Source organism: Mastomys coucha, unplaced genomic scaffold (assembly GCF_008632895.1).
Source record: "Mastomys coucha isolate ucsf_1 unplaced genomic scaffold, UCSF_Mcou_1 pScaffold11, whole genome shotgun sequence".
NCBI classification, from domain to species: domain Eukaryota; kingdom Metazoa; phylum Chordata; class Mammalia; order Rodentia; family Muridae; genus Mastomys; species Mastomys coucha.
In genome coordinates this window covers 12128384-12151946 of record NW_022196893.1, presented here as the reverse complement: position 1 = coordinate 12151946, position 23563 = coordinate 12128384, and the positions used below count along the sequence as shown (strand labels likewise).

Here is a 23563-nt window from a genome sequence, read left to right as displayed (position 1 = left end):
TGCTTTTCAAGACAGGGTTTCTCTGGATAGCCTTGACTGTCCTGGAACTCTGTAGACCAGGCTGGCCTCGAACTCAGAAATCCACCTGCCTCTGCCTCTCAAGTACTAGGATTAAAGGCGTGCACCACCACTGTCAGGCGACCCACATACTTTTAAAAATAAGAATACAGCTCATGGCTTGAAGAGGAAAGCAAGTATAGCAATATGTTTTGAAAGTTTGAACAATTCTGTGAAACTGTGTACTTGCTGGTTTGGGGTCTCAACTTGACACAAAGAAAGCCTCCCTTGAGGAAATGTTTCAATGAGATCCAGCTGTAAGGCATTTTCTCAATTAGTGATCAAGGGTGGGAGGGCCCCTTGTGGGTGGTGCCATCCCTGGGCTGGTAGTCCTGAGTTCTATAAGAAGCAAGCTGAGCAAGCCAGGGGAAGCAAGTCAGTAAGTAACATCCCTCCAAGGCCTCTGCATCAGCTCCTGCTTCCTGACCTGCTTGAGTTCCAGTCCTGACTTCCTACGGTGGTGAACAACAATGTGGAAGAGTAAGTTGAAGAAACCTTTTCCAACTTGCTTCTTGGTCATGATGTTTTGTGCAGGAATAGAAACCCTGACTAAGACTGTGTATCACAGTGGAAGGGTAAAATACTGACTTTACTTTTAGACTTACTTTTATGTGCTTGCATTCATGTAAGCAGTCCTGGATTCCCCCAGAGGACAGAAAGCTGTGGGGACTGTCCCCTGGAACATAGAGGGTTGTATGATAGCAACTGAACACATCCTCTGCAAGGAGAGCAAGCGTTCTTAGCTGCTGAGCCATCTATACAGCCCCAAATTGTCAGTTTAAACAAACTGAACCCTGCTAACAAACCATACAAGAGCTTTGACTCATAGGTCTCAGTGCCTTGATTCTGTATCTTACGGCCTGGATGGGATGGAGTATTGGGATGGCTGAATGGAGAAGCCAAGGTTGAAGATATTGACTCACCCCCTTCTTATCTATGGCCATCAGCTTATCTCGAAGGGTTTAATTGCGACCCGGTTTCTGTAGTTCTGACTAGTCAAGTTCATTCCTCAGCGTTCATGGTACGGGGATTACAGGCTACGTTTTAGGGTTTAGGCAGTCGTCTTGTTTTGGTTTTTGTTTTTTTTTTGAGATGGGTCCCAGCCCAGGGTAATCTCGAGCTCTCTAAGTAGCAGAGGGTGACTCTGAACTAATGATTCTTTAGTTTTATGTTTGTGGCTCAGTGTGTGCAGAAACCCGCGGAGGTCAGATCCGCTGGAGCTATAGTTGCTTGTCAGCATGTGGTTACTAGGACCTAAACGCGGTTCCTCTAAAAGAGCGGTACTTGCTCTTAACTGAGCCACCTACCTCTTCAGTCCCCTGATCCTCTTTCCACTTCCTGGGTGCTGTGATTACTGGCGTTTATGGTTTGCTGGTAATCATGCTAAGCAAGCACTCTTACAACTGAGCCTGCCAATATATATTTTGCAAGGAATTGGTGTGCAGGAGTCATTAAGGACTTTTATGTCCTCCTGTTTTATGGACATGACTAACCAATTTAGTGTGCAAGCACACAGACTGAAGGACTAGGGACCTGCGCAGTCGGTGCTCTGAGCACAAATCCTTCCTTGTCAGTTTAGCATTGGCCCGCCCCGTGGTCGATCCTGGCCAATCAGCGTTTAGGGGCGTTCCTGGGTACTTCACTCTCACCTCCGCGGCTGTTCTCCCCAAGGAATGAGGGCGGTCTGTGACCCGGAAGTAGTCGTCTGGTGGGGGCGGGCGAGACTTGTGAGAGGTGGGGCTTGAGACGGTCCTTTCACGAACGCTCACACTCTGAGGCGTCTGAGTGTAAAGTGTAGCACCATGGCCTCTGTGTTGTCCTACGAAAGTCTGGTACACGCCGTGGCCGGAGCCGTGGTGAGGAGGGGCTTGGGGCTTCGAAGTAAATCCCGGGATGGGTCGGGGAGAAGGGCACGAGGGAGATGTGGGAGCCGAATCTGTCATAACTGGGAAGAAAAGGACGGGCATAAATAGAAAGTTGCTGCTGCAAGAGGGAGGGAGAGGTCAGGACTCACCCTCTGCCGCAGTCCCCTGTGGACTTTCCCAGACACTGTCTGGACTGGCAGTCACAAATGTCCAGAGCGAACAAGAAAGACGATAATTGCTATTTTCTTTGCCTTCTGAAGTTTAAAAGTTTAAGGCCAACCATTCCTGTACCCAATTCTCACTGCACACAAACTTCCGTCTGAGTTGGTCCTCCGGAGAAACTAAATGTGAAAATGGGGTGCTTGATGTAAGTCTCCTGAGAGCCTGTTGTCACACCTTATCACAGGCAAGTGGCAATAGCTAGTAGAATATTTCTAGTCAGCATTATTGCCAGGAAAAGATACTGTGTTTGTTTGTTAAGTCAAGATCGGTGTTGTTATCCACTCCCTGTGTGGTTACTGTGGGTTAAGTGCTTTGCTCTTCGATTTAGAGGTATCTAAGTTCCTTCCAATAGACACTTCCCTTTTCCCTGAAACTTTACATTCTTGGCACAAATAACATTCCTCTTCTGGTTCTCTTCCTCAGACTGTTCCCCATGTTCTTCCCTAACTTCCAACATGTACCTTTAGCCACATAGAATCACTGTGGACCATTCCTATCCATTCGGTGGGCTGCTACTGAACGCTATCCCTATCCCAATATTAATTCAAGGTCAGCTCATGTTCTGGTGAAGAGTAATCTGAGTTTTTGAATTCCAATTCTATCATTTGTTTACTAGGTAATCTCAAATCTCACATTTGTAATCTATGAAGAGGGAAAAAAAATCCCCTTTTCTCCTAGACCTTGAGAATACGGTGAGGGAATATTACTCCGTGTCTTATTCAAGGAGCCACATTCCTTTAAATCAACCAGAAGTGCCTTTTGCTCATCGTGAAAGAACTGGGGTGGAAATTTGCAGTGACATGTTTTCAGTTGGTTGGTCAGGGAGACCTGTTTGACTGGAGTGGAAATGCAAGTGGGGACCAAATTCTTCATGACTTTGTGTAGGAAAGAGTCAGCGGGTTGCACTTACTGATTGACATTTCAAACCTGATGCTCTCAGCTGCCCCAGGCACCTCTCTCTCAGGCAAGAGATGGTTGTGGTCTCGGTAAGGTGGTAGAAGGGTAAGTGAGCATTCACCTGGAATGGATTTATTAGAACCAGCAGGATTTAGTGATAGTTGGGTGTAGCTTAGGGTTGCTTGTGTCTGACAAATTTTTGACTTAAGGAACTTGATCGTCTTCCTCCCAAGTGAACTGACAGTAGTTGTGAAGGCGCAGGTTTGGGGGAAAAGGTAAATTCGGTTATAGTTCTGAACTAGTTAAGGTTGTTGAAGTCCCTGAGAACAGCACACATTAAATGAGTAACTCATCAAAGAAGTGAATGGGGACTAAGAAAAATAACAGCCACCAAGTGGGAAAGCTGGCTGACATTATAAAGGGTGGGGGGAGGGAGCTTGTGCTACAGAGACTACTTTGGGAGCCACTGTGGGGTGGGAGGAAACTAAAAAGTGTTCTGCCAGCCGTTCAAAGTATTTCAAGGAGAGGGTGTTGTCCAAGTATGTCATCTACTACCAGGAGGTCAAGTAAGGTGAGGACTGAGGACCAGTTATTGGGTTTATCCAAATGATGAGTCCAGTGATTAATTGAGAAGACCAGTTTTGGTGGCACAGCATAGGAAGATGGAAACTCTTGTTACTTTTTTCTTTCTGTTATTGAATGTCATTGCTTGAGTTCATTCTGTGGGCCATGATTATATATCTATTAATCAGAGAACGTAGTGGAGAACAGTCATTTTCTTCACTAATTGTTGGTTCCAGTGCCGAAGTCAGACGGTGCAGAGTAAGCAAAGTGACTCTTTAAAAAAGATCTATTTATTTATTGTATGTGAGCACACCATTGCTCTCTCCAGACACACCAGAAGAGGGCGTCAGATCCCATCACAGAAGGTTGTGGGCCACCATATGGATGCTGGGAATTGAACTCAGGACCTCGGAAGAGCAACTAGTTCTCTTAACTGCTGAGCCATCTCTCCAGCCCGCACAATGATTTTAAATAGTAAATACTACTAAACAACTGGGGCCAGCAAATACTTTTTTAGTGAGACGACATATTTTATGAATTATATATGGCCATGGTGGTGTGAAAGCAGCCATAGGCCACAAGTAAATGAATGGGCTGAGCTTTGTTTCACATAAAATGTTGTCACGGGAACAGGCAGCACATTGGCTTTGGCCCACAGACCAGGTTTCTGAGCCCTATGATAAAGCATGATTATGGGCAGGGTAATATATATCTATTAATCAGCAAAAAAATTTTATTGTTTTTTTTTCACCTGTTTTTCTTTTGTTAAAGTTTCACTTGAAATGATGTACTCTGATTTTGCCATTTACTCCTAAATTATCTGTAAGAATAATTCATTGTATTCGTGCTCCTTGTCAAAGAAGTAGTATTTCTAGCACATATATGAATGAGAAGTAGCTTTGTACGTTGTTTTGGTTTTGGTTATTTGAAATATGATCTCACCAGGCAGTGGTGGTGCACACCTTTAATCTCAGCACTTGGGAGGCAGAGGCAGGCGGATTTCTGAGTTCGAGGCTAGCCTGGTCTACAGAGTGAGTTCCAGGACAGCCAGGGCTACACAGAGAAACCCTGTCTCAAAAAAACAAAACAAAAAACAATAACAAAAAAAGAAATATGTCTCACTGTGTAGCCCAGGATAGGCTCAACCTTGTAATCTTTTAGCCCCAGCCTCCTAAATCCTAGGAATTATAGGCATGTAGTACCATATCCATCTGCTTCATGGGGTGTGTGTGTGTGTGTGTGTGTGTGTGTGCGTGCGTGTCTCTGTGTGTCTGTGTGTCTGTGGTGTAGCTCAGGCTCCACTTGAACTCATGATCTTCCTGCCTCTGCCCGCTCTGCATATCTTCCGTGGCCATGCTTTGCTATTGTCACCGTTGTGGTTTATTCATCGTCATCGTCATCGTCATCGTCATTGTCATCATCATCGTCATCCCCATCGTCATCCTCATCCCCATCCTCATCATCATCCTTATCCTCATCCTCATCCTCATCCTCATCCTCATCCTCATCACTATTAAGCTGCCCTGCCTAAGAGCTGTTTTCAGACTCTCAGCAGGTCTGTGTTAAGGCTGAAGGACACTCAGGCTCCAAGCACCACAGTGCTCTAAGTAGCTAGAGGGTCTTTCTGTGGCTGCCTGGGATAACTGTACATAAAGAGCAGAAGCGCTTTGGGTAGAAATAGTTGAATCACTGTTGAGGATGTTGATTTACAGTCTTTGAATTGACCTTTCCGGCTTGTTTATTCAGTTCCTCCTGGGTTCTACATTCTCCTACATCAAGAGAAAGGCTGTGCAAGCATGTATGCTACCTCAGAGCTTGGCATACACTAAGTACCCACTCTATTATGCATATTTTAAAAGTCACATAATTGATTTTTATTTATTGTTTTGGTGCCATACCTTAGGATAATTACAGATAAACTTAAATATTTCAAAACAAGAATTATATTGCTTCAGAAAGATGCAGTTCACTGGCTTCATATGTAAAGAATCATTTAAAAAGTATAATTGGATTTATGATTTTATATTTTGGGTATCATCAAATTATTATTTAAATATTTCATGTGTGAAATGTATCTTACGTTTTTAAGCCTAGGCTGGCTTTGACCTACTGTGTAACCAAGCATGACCTTGAACTTCTGATCCTCCCATTTCCTAGATTTGAGATTAGAACATTGGGTTCTTACTGGTGCTAGGATTGATACATGCTTCCAGGTGTGCTTGGTAAACTCTACCAAGTTAGTTAGCTGTATGCCTACCCCAGAAATATCGGTTTGCAAGAAAAAGATTTCCTTGCAAACAATTTCAAAAATGCTATCTATAAGATTTACATAGGATAGATTACACACTGAAACACGGTTCAGAACTGTAATGATTAATCAGTAACATCAATTTTTATGGATTAGTTTGTTTGTTAAGATGCATTTGGACTTGAGAGGACAACTTGTAGGACTCGGTCTCCTTTCACTACATGGTTCCAGGAATTGAACTCAGGTCTTCAGACTGTGGGCAAAAGCTTTTACTCCTGCTGGCTCATCTTTCTGGCCTGACTGATCAACAATTTCAAGGAACTTCATTTGTACCAATTGCTTATTTAAATCATCTGTATATATCTAGTCGGGCCGTTTCTTAATATTCATTAGGCTAGCCTTGAACTTCTGAGTTCAAGGTAGCCTTATGCATCCTTGAATAACTGAGATTGTCAGAGAGTCTCCAGTGTCATGAAAAGTTTGGGTTAAAGTTGGTCAGGTAGAATGTTTATCGAAATGGGGTTACATCTTTGGTCTCTGTTCTATCTGTGTTTATATACAAATGAGTGTGCATAGATTTTTGTTGTTGTTTACATAACTGTTAGTAGAGTTCTATATACTGGCTTTTCTGTTTGCTTGTTATGAGTATTTGTTTTGGAATGTAAAGAATATTCCATGTGAATCAATTAGGGCTCCCTGGTTGCAGGGTGGAAAAACAGACTGGGTATTTGGAGTAGAAATAGTTCTGAAATAGTCACTGAATTCTTTTGTTGGCACCACCACTGAAATCAGAGGGTTCTGTTCTGACCTTCTGCCCTTACTAAATTCCGATTAAGACTCAAATACTGCCGAGGGCTGTCATGGCTCATGCCTTTTAAACCCATCAAGGCCGGCCTGGGATACTGAGTGAGTTCCAGGACGCCAAGGCTACAGAGAAACAAATAACTCAGATACCTGTAGAGTCCCTTTTAGCAGAACTTAACACCCTTTGCGGTGCGTCTGAAGACAACTACAGTGTACTTATGTATAATAATAAGTAAATCTTTAAAACAACAACAAAAGAATTGTTTTCTAGGGTACAGAGCTCAGTTGGTCAAGTGCTTGCATTAACATGCATGAAGTCCTGGGTTTGATCAGGCACCACATAAACTGAACATGGTGGTGCACACCTATAATCTCAGCACCTGGGAGGAGAGGCAGAAGGATCAGAAGTCTAAGGTTGTCTTCAACTACATAGTGAATTTAAGATCAGCCTGGAGTAAAGGAGACTATCTCAAAAACAAATAGACAAAATACAACCTGGAAAGAAGGTAGGGAGAAATATATTTTATTTACTGGGCTATAAAAATATACTTCTTTTGTTGTTGTTGTTTTTGTTTTGGAGACAGGGTTTCTCTGTGTAGCCCTGGCTGTCCTGGAACTCACTCTGTAGACCAGGCTGACCTCGAACTCAGAAATCCACCTGCCTCTGCCTCCCAAGTGCTGGGATTAAAGGCATGCACCACCACTGCCTGGCAAGAATATACTTCTTTAAAGTTATTTATAGTGTTGTGTGTATGTGTGTGCCTGTGGATCATGGCAGTTGTGTGGAGATCAGAGGACAATTCTCCTTCATCATATGAGTTCCAGGCATGAACTCCCATGATTGGCAGGCTTAGTAGCAAATGCCAGCCCCCAAGATGCATTTCTTCTCCTCTTCCCCATCTCCTTATCCTTCTACTGTTAACTCCAGGGCTCTTCCCACTTAAACTTCCCAAGTAGTAAAGCCTGAAAGCACAGAATGCTGTTCCCGTGTAAAAACATGTTTCTGTATACTATGTGGGTTAGAGAAGAAATCATAATGGAAACAGTATTTAGAACTGAATAGTAATAGTATAGTGCATATTAAAACTTATGGTCATACTGGAGACTGACTGAGTTACCACTCACTGAGACTTAAGGCCGGAACAAGAGGAAAGAGATGCTGTGTTAGTGGTTTGAAAGACTCGCTAGAGCACTTTCCATGTGACTTCATAGATTCATAGCAATCCTACCAAAATTCCAGCTTGCTTTTTGCAAAAATCAGAAGACAGACGTCATAGCAATCTTGAAAAAGAAGAATAAAATTGGACGACTTCTGATTTCAAGTGCTACAAAGCTGAGCAATGAAGAGGTTACTGATACAAAATAGACACACAGATCTACAGAATAGTATTGAGGATCTAAAATCTTCAGAATTCTCTTAATTTTCTACAAGGCTCCTGAACTCAATGAAAAAACAGTAGTCACTTCAGTAAATGGCAGGGATAACATTCACACCTACTTCAGCCATACACAAAAATTAACACAAAATGAACCACAGACCTAAGTCTTAGAACTAGAGCCACATAACTCTTAGATAAGACAGAAATGTAAATCTTCATGATTTCCTATTTTTTAATTTTTACTATTTTATGTATATTAGTGTTTGGCCCACCTGTAAGTCTGTGTACTTGAGCATGCTTGGTGCCCACAGAGGCCAGAAGATGACATCAGATCCCTTGGCAGTAGAGTCACAGGCCATTGTGAGCCACCAGACATAGGTGTTGTGACCGAAATCACTTTTACCTGCACTGTGCAGCCCCCAACACTGAAAGGATAATAGATACCTTTCCAAGGGTTTTATGAGCAGACAGGAGCCTAAGATGAGGACCAAACATTCACTTTTATATCACCAACCAAAATACAATTTTATGTCATCATAATCTATTTGTCACTAAAAACCACTAAAAGTGGCTCGACATGGTGATGCACACCTTTTATCATGGTACTAGGGAGGTATTGACAGGTAGATCTCAGAGTTTGAGGCCAGCCTGGTCTACATAGTGTGTTCCTGGATAGCCAAGGCTACATAGAGATACCCCACCTACATAGAGACATCCCAAATCAAAACAAACAAACAAAACAAAACAGAAAACAATAAAACCATTTAGTTGGTGCCTGAAGAGTTTTTCTGGTTGAGGTATTAGGCCATATAGAGATAAGGGCTTGTCATCTTCTTGCCAATGGGTTTGTATCCCATTGATATGACAAGGTCTGGGGAAAGCAATATTACAAGTGATTGCTTGGAGATAATAGAATGTTATTAATGTTATATTTTTCATATTTAAAGGCATGCTTTTAAAATTGATCCCAGGACCACTTTATTCTCTTAATAATTACTGCATTCTCAGCGAAGTATAGAAGCTCACCTCTGTAGTTCCAGCACTTAGAAGATGGAGATAGGCAGAGCTGGAGTTCAGAATCATTCTTGGCTTCTTAGATAGTTCAGGGCCATCCTGGGCTACTTGAAACTGTACTGTTAAAAAACAAAACAAAACTCCAATATTAGAAAGCAAACAAATTGAGAAATTTAAAAAATATATCCATTACATGTCAACAGAAACATTTTTAGGTTATAATTTTCTAAAGATTAGAGGAGGTGCTTGTGTATCTGCAGATGTTGGACTATGTGAGTTCTTTTTCTGTTTGCAAGAACACAAGTAACAAGTGGAAAATTCCACTCATACTAGGAGAATAAGAATCTTGAGGGCTGGAGAGATGGCTCAGCAGTTAAGAGCACCAACTGCTCTTCCAGAAGTCCTGAGTTCAATTCCCAGCAACCACATGGTGGCTTACAACAATCTGTAATGGGATCTGATGCCCTCTTCTGGTGTGGGTCTGAAGACTGCAACAGTGTACTCATATAAATAAAATAAATCTTTTTTATAAAAAAAGGATTTTTGAAAGCAAGTCGTGTCTTATTACTTCATAATAAGTCTTCTGAAAATAATTTTGAGACAGACACAGTTGTATATTCCAGTATTCACAGCACTCAGGTGGTGGAGACAGGAGGATCAACAAGTTCGGGGCCAGCAAAATGGCTCAGCAGGTACAGGCACTGGCTGCCAAGCCTTACAGCACGAGCTTCAGCCCAAATTTTTTGTTTTTTGTTTTTTTTTTTTTTTTCGAGACAGGGTTTCTCTGTATAGCCCTGGCTGTCCTGGAACTCACTCTGTAGACCAGGCTGGCCTCGAACTCAGAAATCCGCCTGCCTCTGCCTCCCAAGGGCTGGGATTAAAGGCGTGTGCCACCACTGCCCGGCCAAAATTCTTATTGTGGCAGAAAATCAGCTCCTGCAAGTTGCCCCCTTACCTCTACATGTGTGCCTTATAATAGTTTCCATCATCGAAACTCTACATGTGTGCCTTATAATAGTTTTCATCATCGAAACTCCTAGAAAGACCTTAGAGGCATTCAGGGTTCTCCAGATTATACTCTGAGAGCTCCCAGAGTATATTATTCTCGATATTCTGTTGTGTCTCAATCTGGCCTGGGAACTTGCTAAATAGCTAGGCTGACCTCCAACTCGTGACCTTTTTCTTCCTCAGCCTCCCAAGAGCTACTCCAAAGGCAGGAGTCATTACACTGAGCCCTCTCACCTTTTTAAAAAGGCTGTTTATACCTGTTATAGCTAAATGGTGGTGGCACATGTCTTTAATCCTAGCATTTGAAAGGCAGAGTCAGGCCAATCTCTGAGTTTGAGGATAGCTTGATATACAAAACAAGTTCTAGGACAGCCGGAGCAACAGAGAAACCCTGTCTTAGAAAAAAGAAAAGAAAGAAAAAAAATTTTTTTTTAAAAGACTTATTTATTATATATATGAGTACATTGTAGCTGGTATTCAGACACACCAGAAGAGGGCATCAGACCTCATTACAGATGGTTGTGAGCCACCATGTGGTTGCTGAGATTGAACTCAGGAACTCTGGAAGAGCAGTCTTAACTGCTGAGCCATCTCTCTAGTCCCAGAAAAATGGTTTTAGTTACTCATTTCTATATGTAGGGTGTTTTGCCTGAATGTATGTCTGTGTACCTAGTGCATGCCTGGTGCCTGTGGAGGGCCAAGAGGATCTTGGATCCCTTGGAAATGAAATTACAGATGGTTTAAGCTGCCATGTGGGGGGTTGGAGTTGAACGTTGATCCTCTGGTAGAGTAGCCAGTGCTCTCAACCTCTGAGCCTTCCTTCCACCACACACACACACACACACACACACACACACACACTTTTTTTTTTTTTTGAGACAAAGTCTAGCCTTATTGCTCTTGTGTAGCAGAGGATGACCTTGAACTTGTCACCTTCCTTCGTCAGCCCTGAGTGCTGGGATTACAGGCCTGCACCATTACACAGTTGATGTGATGTTGAGGATCCAGCCTAGAGCTGTGTGCATGCCAGGCAGCCACTCTCTGCTGGGGCCTTCCTTTCCCAGCACAGAAAGCACACTTGGAGGGTCCTTGCTGATGTGGTGCCTACAGAGGGAATAAGGAGGAGGGGAGGGGAGGGACGGAGTTGGGGGAGGCTGGTCGGAATTTAGCAGCTCTGACCGTCTAGCAGTTGGTTGGGCCATTTCTGCTTCCCTGACCGTCTAGCAGTTGGTTGGGCCATTTCTGCTGCCCTGACTGTCTAGCACTCAGTCGGGCCATTTCTGCTTCCCTGACCATCTAGCAGTTGGTCGGGCCATTTCTGCTTCCCTGACTGTCTAGCCAGCAGGTGCTTCTTTACTTTTACAGGTTTCCCAGAACAGAGGTGGACTAGTGATTATCCAAGTGGTGCAGAATGGATGTTTGACTTTTCATTATATGTCCAGCATTACAGTTCAGTTACAATTAGGAAATACAAAGAGAACAGATTTTATTCTTACTGCTAACCCTATAACTTCAATTTAAAGACTCTAAAGAATGTTTCCTCCAAAGCATGCATTTATTTTATGACAGCCAGTTTTTGTTTAGGTTGGCGTGTTTGCTGTTTAAAAGCACTCCAGACAAGCAAAAAATGTCCGAAACAGTCTTCTTATGAATAGCAGATACTGATACCTAACTGTTTTTTTTGCTGTATGTTTGATCATCTAGGCTATAAAGTAGGAAAAGAGAGCTCTAAGCATGTGTGTGTGTGTGTGTGTGTGTGTGTGTGTGTGTGTTTGTATGTATGTGTGTATCTTGAATCTGTAACCTATCCTCCTGGCCAGTCAGGGTTTGTCAATTGTCTCTGTTTACCCTGTACCAATTTTACTGTTTAGAGTTAGCTCAGGGACAGATACCCCAAGCAGATTCCTAGAGTAATGGCCCCATTAAGCTATGTGCTTATCTGCTTATCGGTCTCCAGGGCATAAGGAAGACTACCAAATAGTGGCCAGACAAAGCTAATCTTAGGATGTTCTTAAAAGAATTCAGACATATTTTTTTTTTCAGGAAAAGACATAAAATGAATCATAATGCAGAAAATTCCCAATAATGCAACCTGCAGAGACCAAAAGCTAGAGATAAGAGGACAGCGATTGTAGCAGTCCACTCAGCTTTACTAGAACTGTGTCCAACCGCTGTGCTGGCTTTATGACGCTTGCTGTTTCCAGTACGTATGGCTGTGCCAACTCTCCCAGCTGAGCCACATCCCCAGGCCCTCTTTCATTTTTTTTTTTTAAAAAGTATTTACAGTTAGGCATAGTGTCCACTTCTGGGAGGGGCAGATGAAGTTAAAAGTTGTACGTGGACTGTAGATCTGAGGCAGGCAGATCAGAACAAAACAACAACAAAAAACTAACCCTGAACAAAAGGATCTGGGTATATGTAGTGTCACACATCTGTGATCCTAGCATTCAGGAGGCAGAGGATGGCATATCACTGAGTTTCCAGACCAGCCAGTGCCTACATGAGACCTTGTCTAAAAAAACAAACAAATAAAAGTAAGTCGTATGTGTGAGGCTGGGGAGATGGCTCAGGTCCAGAGCACTTGCTGCTCTTACAGAGGACCAGATTAGGCAGCTCACAACCACCTACAACTCCAGCTCTGGGGGATTGATGTCAGATTATCTGGCCTTGGTGGACATCCATATGTGTTGGTATATACTCACACACTTACAAATAAAGAGGAGGTCAAAAACATCAAGGACTAGTGAAATAACTCAGCGGGTAAAAGTGCTTAATGCCTAGGCCGATGACCTGTGTTTCGTGAGTTGTCCTTTGACCCCTACAAGTCTCAGCCTCTGTCTCTCTCTCTCTCTCATACACACACACATACACACACACACAAATGTAATACTTTTTTTTTTAATAAAAAAGAAGTGAAAGGAAGGTGTCTGTTTGGTGGAGTCTGGGGTTTAACTGTGAGGAGGGGTGAGGAGTCTGGGTGCTTACACCCTGTCTCTGCCACTCCACCTTTGGGCTGCCCAGGCCCTTAACTTTCCAGCTGTAGGGACCTCCTGGCTTCAAGTGCCAATGCAGCTTAGGAATTTACTTGTTCTCCCACACAGAATGTTGTAATTCAAAATGGTCTTGGTGAGAGAACAAAATCTCTAAAATAGGTTTCTCTAGAAATAGATTCTTGTAAATTGTAATTATTGTCTGCAACAGCCCTCCTACTCAGATAGTTAGAATTCTGTGGGACTCGGTAGGCTTATTTTATGCCTCTGGCACAACAGTGTGCTACATCATGCCTGCCTCTCATCTGTGGCTTCTCATTCTGTATAACTGAACAAATTGTTCTCAGGAAAAATATGAATCTATTTAGAGAAATTTAATTCAGAATCTGAAAATAATGTGTGTGACTCAGTATAAGGCATGCATGTACAATATTCTGTTGCAGATAACAGTGCATGTGGAAGCAGCCCTTTGTGGTTTTCTTTTTCTTTTTTTTTCTTTTTTTTTTTTTTTTTTTTTTTTGGTTTTTCAAGACAGGGGTTCACTGTGTAGCCCTGGCTGTCCTGGAACTCACTCTGTAGACCAGGCTGGCCTCAAACTCAGAAATCTGCCTGCCTCTGCCTCCCAAGTGCTGGGACTAAAGGCATGTGCCACCACGGCCGGCACCCTTTGTGTTTCTGAATGAGGAAACACGCACAGCAGCTCAGTGCGCCCTTAAGGTGGACTCTACAATGGTTAGTGTTAGACTGTACGAATTTTATCTCAGTTTTAAAAGCAAAACAAGACAAAAGCTCCTGGGGCCCCTGGAGTAGAAGAACCTGCTTAACCTTGTAGATGACTAATCTCTAGCCCTCCAGGGCTTTCCTGTACTTTCTGGTGCATTGCAGTAAGCAAAAGGGTGTTTGTTATATTTTATTCTGCATTTCTGGATAATTAGCAGCACATTGACTAAGACATCTTATTGCTGTAATCAGAAACTCCTATATCCGCATTCAAGTTTTAAGCTTCGCATTCATGTTTCTAACAAGACATAGAGGGAATCTCTGTGTGTGTGTGTGTCTGTGTCTGTGTATGTCTGTGTGTGTGTGTGTCTGTTTGTGTCTGTGTGTGTGTGTCTTTGTGTGTGTGTGTCTGTGTGTGTGTATCTGTGTGTGTCTGTGTATGTGTGTCTGTTTGTCTGTGTGTGTGTCTGTGTGCGTGTGTCTGTGTGCGTGTGTCCGTGTGTGTGTGTGTGTGTGTGTGTGTGTCTGTGTCTGTGTGTGTGTGTGTCTGTGTTTGTGTCTGTGTGTGTGTGTCTGTGTGTGTGTGTGTGTGTGTCTGTGTGTGTGTGTCTGTGTGCGTGCGTTTGAGTTCCTGTTTATTTACTGCTGCTCGTCTCCAGGGATGATGACACGTCAGGCTGGTATTCTGGCTAGCTAACTTCCTATGCCGCCTGCACGTTTCAGGTCACCTTAGGGAAGCTGGACTGGGATTCCCTGGCTGCTGAGAAGGGTACCACAGCGCTCCCTTCTGCCTCCCAGGCCTCTGTTGTAGCTGTTTTTTGTTTTTACATAACAAATGTGACCGTGCCTACCAAGTAGCTTAAAACCATACCTGTTTGTCATCTGTAAGGTAGGCCAGTGCAGGTTTACTGAGATAAAAATCAAGACATTGCAAAAGCTATGTTCCTTTTTCAAAGGCAGTGGCTCTCAGCTCCTGGTCAAGACCCCTTTTGGAGGTGTTGAACAACCCTTTCACAGAGGTCGCCTGGTCACCTAAGACTATCAGATACTTACATTACAATTCTTTTTTTTTTCCTTCTTTTTTTTTTTTTTGGTTTTTCGAGACAGGGTTTCTTTGTGTAGCCCTGGCTGTAACTCAGACCAGGCTGGCTCAGAGATCTGCCTGCCTCTGCCTCCCAAGAGCTGGGATTAAAGGCGTGCACCACCACCGCCCGGCACATTACAATTCTTAACTGTAGCAAAATTACACTTATGAAGTAGAAACGAAAATAATTTTATGGCTGGGATCACCACAACATGAGGAACTATATTAACGATTGTAGCATCAAGAAGGTTGAGACTCACTGCTCTAGGGTAAAGGCCATTTCCCTCTTTTGACCACTTTCCAAGGCTGCTACAGTCCCTGACTGTGGCATCGTTCTCCATCACCAGAGTTCGCAATTGGAGTCTCTTCTTACACTGTGTTGCTTTCTCCTACTTCCTCCTCTGATCTGCTCCTGAGTCGTCTTTTCTCCAGGGTTGGGAATAGAACCCAGAGTTTCCTCCTCCTCTTCTTTCTCCTCCTCTTCTTCTTCCTCCTTGTCCTTTTCCTCTTCTTCCTCCTCCTTCTCCTCCTCCTCTTCTTTCTTTTAATTGTTTTTTGTTTGGTTTGGTTTAGATAGAGTCTCACTATGTAGCTCAGAATTCTGTGTGGATCAGGCTGGCCTCAAACAGAGATCTGCTTGGCTTGGATTCCTAAGTGCTGAAACTAAGGCTTGCACCCCTACACCCCTCTTAACTTTTTTGTTTACATTTAGTTTATTGATGTGTGTGGATGTGTGTGGATGTGTGTGGATGTGTGTGGATGTGTGTGGAGGTCAGAGAAGAGCATGTAGAGGTCACTTCTCTCCTTCCTTCATATGGGTTCTGGGACTGAACTGCTGTCATCAGAGTCACACCAATAGCCTTTCCGATACTTTTTTTTTTTAAGGTTTATTTATTTTATGTGTATGAGTACACTGAAGCTGTACAGATGGCTGTGAGCCATCATGTGGCTGCTGGGAATTGAACTCAGGACGGCCCTGCTTGCTCTTGCTCCGCTCTCTCTGGCCCCGCTCGCACTGGCCTCGCTTGCTCCGGCATAATACATTGTAGCGGTCCTCAGACACACCAGAAGAGGGCGTCAGATCTCATTACGGGTGGTTGTGAGCCACCATGTGGTTGCTGGAATCCAAACTCAGGACCTTCGGAAGAGCAGTCGGTGGTGCTCATAAGAGCCATCTCACCAGCCCTAGCCCCCCGCTACTTTTAAGGAATCCTGTAATTTCTTCGTTTTCTCTTAGTCATCCAAAATAACCTTCCTTTTTTAAGGTCAGCTGGCTAATAAACTATGACACACTGTGACATTTTCATAGGAGTTAGGACTCTTATGAGTAAGAAACTGTGCTTTAACCTCTGGTCTCTTCCATACATGCACACATGCGTGCACACTCACACATTTCAAATAATAGTACAACTCCTGCACGCCTTCCAAGTTTTTGGTGATTGTAGTAAGCATCCTAGGAAGCAGTGATGCATGTGTGCGCGCGTGCGTGCGCACACGCGCGCGCGCGTGTGTGTGTGTGTGTGTGTGTGTGTGTGTGTGCATGCGGGTGTGCGTGCACGTGTGTGTGTGTGTGCGTGTGTGTGTGCATGCGGGTGTGCGCGCGCGCGTGTGCGTGTGTGTGCGTGTGTGTGTGTGTGTGTGTGTGCATGTGCATGCGTCTGTGTGCATGCGGGTGTACGCGCACGTGTGTGTATGTGTGTGTGTGTGTGTGTGCGCGCGCGCGCGCGTGTGTGTGACATGCACGCACATACTGGGACAAGGTCTTGCCATGTAGCCTTGACTGTCCTGGAACTTGCTATGTAGACCAAGGTGGCTTCAAATTCGTAGAGATCTGTCTGCCTCTGTCTTCTGAATTCTGAAATTAATGATGTATGCCATCATATCCAATTTAGACTATTTTTAGATTATTGACTATTTAGATTTTGGGAAGTATCAGAGGCATCATAGTAGCAACTGACCTGAAAAAAAAAAAGTCAAAATTCCATTTATCTGCTATCTTCAAATGTGCTGTAATTTTCTTTCTTTTTAAGAATCAGAGAAGCAAAAGGTTTTTCTTTTGGAAAATTAAACTCTCCTTCTAAGTACCTAATAATAGAATTTTATAAGTGAATAATCCCAATAGATTGAAGTACTGTGTTTATTTAGTAAAAATTTAATTTAACTGATAGCACTAATCAGTTGGGTTTTTTAATGTTACATGATATATTTTTATTTTGATTCAAGCATGTTATATTAGATGTGGTATGCAGTTTTTATTTGTAGTATTATGTTAGTCTTCTCTCATATACTACATCCCAACAGCAGTTTCCCCTTCTTCCTCCTTCTCCTTTCCCCTCTCCCCTCAGACCCTCAGAAAAAAGCAGGCCTCTTAGGGACATCAACCAGACAGCATAACAAACTACAGTAAGAACAAGCATATACATTACATCAAGGCTGAACAAGGCAACCCAGTAGAGGGGAATGGGTCCTACAAGTAGGCGAGAGAGTTAAGGACGCCCCCCCCCCCCCCCCCCCCCCATCCCACTGTTAGGATTTCCACGAGAAAACCAAGCTATTTAGCCATAGCATGTGTGTAGAGAACCTAGGTCAGACCCTATAGGTTCCTTGACCTCTCAAGTTCCTGTGAGTTCTAGTCTGTGGATTCTATGGGCCATGTTCTTAGCAATTGATGGGGGCAGATGCAGAGTACCACAGCCAAACATTACTCATGAGTTTGTTTTTTTGTTTGTTTGTATGTTTTTTGTTTATTGTTTTTTGTTTTTTTAGTTTTTTGAGACAGGGTTTCTCTGTGTAGCCCTGGCTGTCCTGGAACTCACTCTGTAGACCAGGCTGGCCTTGAACTCAGAAATCTGCCTGCGTCTGCCTCCCAAGTGCTGGGATTAAAGGTGTGCACTACCATCGCCACCACTTGATCATTAAAAAATTGCAGTCTGGCGGGGCTTTTAATCCCAGCACTTGGGAGGCAGAGGCAGGCGGATTTCTGAGTTCGAGGCCAGCCTGGTCTATAGAGTGAGTTCCAGGACAGCCAGGGCTATACAGGGAAACCCTGTCTCGAAAAACCAAAAAAAAATTTGCAGTCTGGGGCTAGAGAGATGGATCAGTGATTAAGGGCACTCAATGCTCTTCCAGAGGCCCTGAGTTCAATTCCCAGCAACCACTTGACGGCTCACAACCATCTGTAGTAATGGAATCTGATGCTTCCTTCTGGTGTGCAGACAAACATGCAGACAGAGCACTTACACACATACATAAATCTTTTTAAAAAAAATACAGTCCGTGGCTGGAGAGACTGATCAGTGGTTAAGAACACTGGCTGCTATTGTAGATGACCTGGGTTCAGTTCCCAGTACCCACATACCAGCTTACAACCATCTGAACTCCAGTCCCAGGGAATCTGACAAACTCTTCTAGCCTCTAGATTGCACCAGGTGTGCAAATAATGCAGACAGACATGCATGTAGACATAAAGAAAAACCACACACATCTTTTTCAAGTTGTGGCCCATGTTTATTTACTGTAGTGGCTAAAGCACTTTTTAAACTTTGCAGGGAAGTGTGACTGCCATGACAGTGTTCTTTCCCTTGGATACTGCTAGACTTCGGCTTCAGGGTAAGTATTGATCCCATGTATTGATCCTTTGGTGTCGAGAGGCGTTTTCTACTATATACTGCACCAAGATAAGGATATTCTCCTGCACACTGCTGTTGCCTGTTTGCTTGCTTTGTTGTTTTGTGACAGGGTTATAGATAGCCCAACTGGCTTCAAACTCACTGTATAGCCTAACCATGACTCATCCTCCTGCCTCCACCTCTGAAGTTCTTGCATGATAGCCATGCACCTGACTTAAATATTTGATCTCTACTCCTTCTCTTTCTGTACTTGGGTGTGAACAAGCTTTGTACAGCAACTAGACCAGTGCTGGGCCACTGAGTGCTCACCCCATATTATTCTCCAAGGAGAATTGTGGCAACTCAAGTTAAAGTAAATAAGAGGGTTGGTCATCTGTCGAAAATTCCACAGAGGGAATTCTCCAGTGTGTAGTCCGAAAGGTCAGAATTCTAGTGTATGGGAGAAGTTTCTATTATAAACTGACTAGTGATTACTTAAGAAACAGTCTTCAGGCTGGGAGGTGGTGGCACACGCCTTTAATCCCAGCACTTGGGAAGCAGAAACAGGCAGATTTCTGAGTTTGAGGCCAGTTTGGTCTACAGAGTGAGTTCCAGGACAGCCAAAGCTACACAGAGAAACCTTGTCTCAAAACAAAAACAAAAACAATAACAACAACAAAAGAAACAGTCTTCAGGGCTGGCAAGATGGCTCAGCGGTTAAGAGCACCGACTGCTCTTCCAAAGGTTCTGACTTCAAATCACAGCAACCACTTGGTGGCTCACAACCACCCATAATGAGATCTGACGCCCTCTTCTGGTGCATCTGAGGACTGCTACAGTGTATTACACCGGAGCGAGCAAGGCGAGAGCGAGCGGGCCGTCCTGATTTCAATTCCCAGCAGCCGCACACATCTCACGGCCATCTGTACAGCTACAGTGTACTCATACACATAAAATAAATAAATAAAATAAATCTTTAAAAAAAAAAGTCAAGGGAACCAGAGACGGGTGAACTAGAAAATGATTACGTAAGCTCTTACTCATGGCAGTGCCCAGGACATCTGCCCTTTTGAAATCTAGCTCACTGATTTTATCATGTAGCAAGCTCATGTGTGGAGAAAGGTATTTTTTTTCTTTAGCAGTTACTAGAAAGGCAGGTGGGAAATGCACTCTATGCTTCCGTGTGATAGATTTCTATATTAAGGCGATGTCCTGCATGATGGGTAAGTGGGCAGTGGAATTGGGACCACACTTACACTACTGGTGTCTGGACACTGCAGTGTAATGTCCACCAAACAAGTTCAAGCAGGGTTCGCAGTGGAAACCCAAACATATCCTAAGAGAGTCAGCCCCAAGGTCAGACACTACCAGGCGTGGTAAATCAATCAGTGCTGAGACAAAGTGAGGAGCTGCCACAAGAGATAGACACAGCAGGGAAGCTGGACTAGCCAGCTTCAGCTTTCCTGATTTTTTTTCCACCCCAATCATTCACACAAGGGTGCTGCTCCCCTTGGGGACATCAGAGCCTGACAAGAAGGACGTGTCTCACTGCCCTTTGGCTACCAGCCTTCAGTTTCTTAGACGAGTCATGGTGGAGCCATGGCAGTAGTCATTTCTAACCTGAGAGACCAGAGGGCTTCTTACATTTATAACCTCGTCATTGCCATTCTTTCTAAAACCCCATGGCTTTTACAGTAGACAGTCAGACCGGGCTTCACATGTGCTAGGCAAGTGCTCCACTTGGGCTCTGTCATCAGGGTGGCTTTTGAGGCTTAAACTGGGCATTTCTAAGGGAGGAAGGATTTCTTAAAGAGGATGGAAACTGGAAAGCAGTGGAGACAAATACCCACTTCCTGCTCATCTAGACACGTCACCTAACCTGCCTCTTAGCACTACAGGGTTTTGCATTTTGCTATAATACTTTTTTCCCCCTCCTTCTATTTTCATTTTGAAATTATAAACCAATGCCACAACTTGTGTAGAGTTTGAAAACTAACTCAAAGGTTAAACACTTTGCATACTGGTTGTGGTCAGAATTTTTAGATTGGCAATTATTTATATGATTCACAAAGCAAAATGCATAGAAAGGAGTATTATGCAGGGAAACCTCCAATCCACTTTCACCCCTCTCCACATAATTAACTGTGGTGTTTCCTGATATCCTCATCACTAGGAAGATCTCACTCTCTTCTTGTCTTTTAGTTTTTAAAATTACTTTTGATTATATGTATGTTGTGTGTCTGTCTGGGGGTATGTGCACAGGAGTGCAGGTAGCCTTAGAAACCAGGAGCTCTGGAACCCCTGGAGTTCAGGTGATTGACAGTCACTTGAGATGGATGCTGAGCCATCCCTCCAGCTCCAAGATTTCTGGATTTGGACATCCTTCAGAATGTCAGGTGTAGGGTGGTCTCTGTGTACACACCTACAGTCCCAGCTGTGTAGGAGTCTGAGGCCTGTGGACCATTTAAGCACAGGAGCTGGACTGAGACCTTGTTTCAGAGAGGGAAGAAGGAAGAGAGAATGAGAGAGGCAGAGCAAAATAGAGTGATTGGAGTTGCAGTCTAGAACCCACTGATGTACAGGAGTGAAGCATGAGCCTGTTGGTCAGCCTTTCCTGGTTTCCTGAATAGCCTTTCAGGCTTTATGAGTAACAAGCAAGTGATGTTTATTCTGAGTTTTCTGTCTTACTCATATAAAAAGCAGTCTGCTCTGTCCTAGACCTTGCATTTAAAAATACTCTTTTTTAGATTGTATTTCTATATGGGTGTTTTCCCAAATGTATGTCTGTATAGTACATGTGTGCCTCATCCCTACAGAGACCAGAAAAGGCACCATATTCTCTCGGACTGGAGTTACAGAGGGTTATGAGTCACCATGTAGATGCTAGGAATTGAACCCAGGTCCTCTGGAAGAACAGCCAGTTCTCTTAATTGCTGAGCTATCTCTCCAGCTCCCCTACCTCCGAAACTTTGCGTTGTAATCCTAGCGGTGTGTTTATCCAGTCTTCCAGTTGTCATGCAGTCTGGTATGCATGCACCATAACCTGTTTACCCTTGCCCTATTGTGAAAGAATTCTTGGGTTGTTTTACTTTTTTGTTATTGTTGTTCTTGCAAATACCATGTAATAATAGATTTGTTCATAAGCCATTTTGTTTCTGCAAACTTTATGGGATAAATTCCCAGACGTGAGATTTCTTCCAACTCAAGGGGTAAATATGTGATTTTGAGTAAATGCCAGATTGCTTTTAATGGGGACTGACTAACTTGCCATTTCATAAGATATACTGGTACTAATTTTAATTCTAAAGAAACTGGTTCATTTCCACATTTTTATGTTTTCAGATTAATTTTATAGCATGGGCAGGAAATTTGAAGTTAATTGAAATGTGGATATCATTTCCAGTGACAATGCAGAAGAAATGAGGTAGTTGTCCTTCTGGGATTCAAGGTTAGAAAGCAGCACAAAGCCAGAACTCTTGAAGTTTGAGTTCTAATCCTGGCTTTGCTTTTGTTTCCCTAGCCTCTCTTATAAAAGGAAGAGAGTAGAAGCTGAAAGATAGCTCAGAGGTTAAGAGCATTTGTAACTCTAACAGAAGACCTGGGTTCAATTCCCAGCATCCACATGGCAGTTCTGAAACATCTGTAACTCTAGCTGTAGGTTATCCAGCACCCTCTCTGACTTCCCTGGGCGCCAGGCACATATATTGTGCATGTATACATGTAGGCAAAACATTCATACATAGAAAATAAAATAAATGGTTTTTTTTAAAGATTTATTTATTTATTTTATGTGTATGAGTACACTGTAGCTGTACAGATGGCAGTGAGCCATCATGTGGCTGCTGGGAATTGAACTCAGGACGGCCCCTGCTCGCTCCAGCATAATACACTGTAGCGGTCCTCAGACGCACCAAAAGAGGGCGTCAGATCTCATTATGAGTGGTTGTGAGCCACCATGTGGTTGCTGGGATCTGAACTCAGGACCTTTGGAAGAGCTGAGCCATCTCACCAGCCCAAAATAAATCTTTTTTAAAAAAAGAAAGGGGGAAGAAAGTAATCCGTTTCCTCTATAAGGTATGGAAATAAAAATGAGAGCATACATGCTGGTTTAAAAAGAACACACTATGAGCTGGAGAACCGGCTAAGCCATTAAGAACATTTATGGATTCACAACAATATGGGTCCAGAGGAACTAGGTTTGATTCCTAGTACCTACATCATGACGTTCACAATTGCCTGTATCTGCAGATCCAGGGGATCTGATGCCCTCTGGCCTCCAAGATTTCCTGCATACATGTGGCACACATACAGTCAAAGAGGCACACAAACATAAGAAGGAAGGGAGGTGGGGAAGGAAAGATAGAGACATGGACTATATGGAGCTAGAGAGATGGCTTAGTGGTTACAAGCATATACTGCTCTTCTAGAAGACTCAAATTCAGCTCCCAGTAATCCAGTTCCGGGGGATCCTACACCCTCTTCTGGCCTCCAAGGGCACCTGCACTCATGCACACACTGACACACAAACACACATACAAACATAGAATTAAAAATAAAATAAATATTTTAAGAAAGAGCTTAGTAAAACTCCAGAAATAGCGTTTCTGCTTAACTGTGGTAATTAGGGTTTAAGTTAAAATTCTTTCTGAGAAACAAATGAAACCTAAGGAATTTTCTCCGGGGAAGTAAAGCCATTGGCTGGACACACTGGAGGTTCTGAGGCAAAGTAGGGAACTGAAAGAACAGGTGAGTTTATGCAGGTGAAGTTGTGACACTTTGGTGACACTTGTCTTCATTTTTACAGTCGATGAGAAAAGAAAATCAAAAACGACACATGCAGTGCTCCTGGAGATCATTAAGGAAGAAGGCCTGTGAGTACCACCCATTTCACAACTCTGTCAGAGTGGCTTGTATGAAGACTTACATGCAGAGACTTGAAGTCCCTGCTTAGAGGCTTGAGTCATATAGAGCCGTATGTGTTCTTTTTTTTTTTTAAAGATCTATTTATTTATTATTATATGTAAATACATTGTAGCTGTCTTCAGATGCACCAGAAGAGGGCATCAGATCTCATGACAGGTGGTTGTGAGCCACCATGTGGTT

The 23563-nt window shown here is 43.3% G+C and overlaps 1 protein-coding gene across 1 annotated transcript in view; it reads left to right on the top strand.

The window, feature by feature from the left end:
- The first annotated feature begins 1760 nt into the window (after positions 1-1760).
- Positions 1761-23563, top strand: part of Slc25a17 (solute carrier family 25 member 17) — a 41782-nt gene continuing 19979 nt past the window's right edge. Inside the window, exons 1-3 of the mRNA XM_031350030.1 lie at positions 1761-1913; positions 18401-18461; positions 23265-23331. Of these exons, the coding sequence (XP_031205890.1) occupies positions 1860-1913; positions 18401-18461; positions 23265-23331 (182 nt within the window). The 5' untranslated portion in view covers positions 1761-1859. The remainder of the gene's footprint in view (positions 1914-18400; positions 18462-23264; positions 23332-23563) is intronic.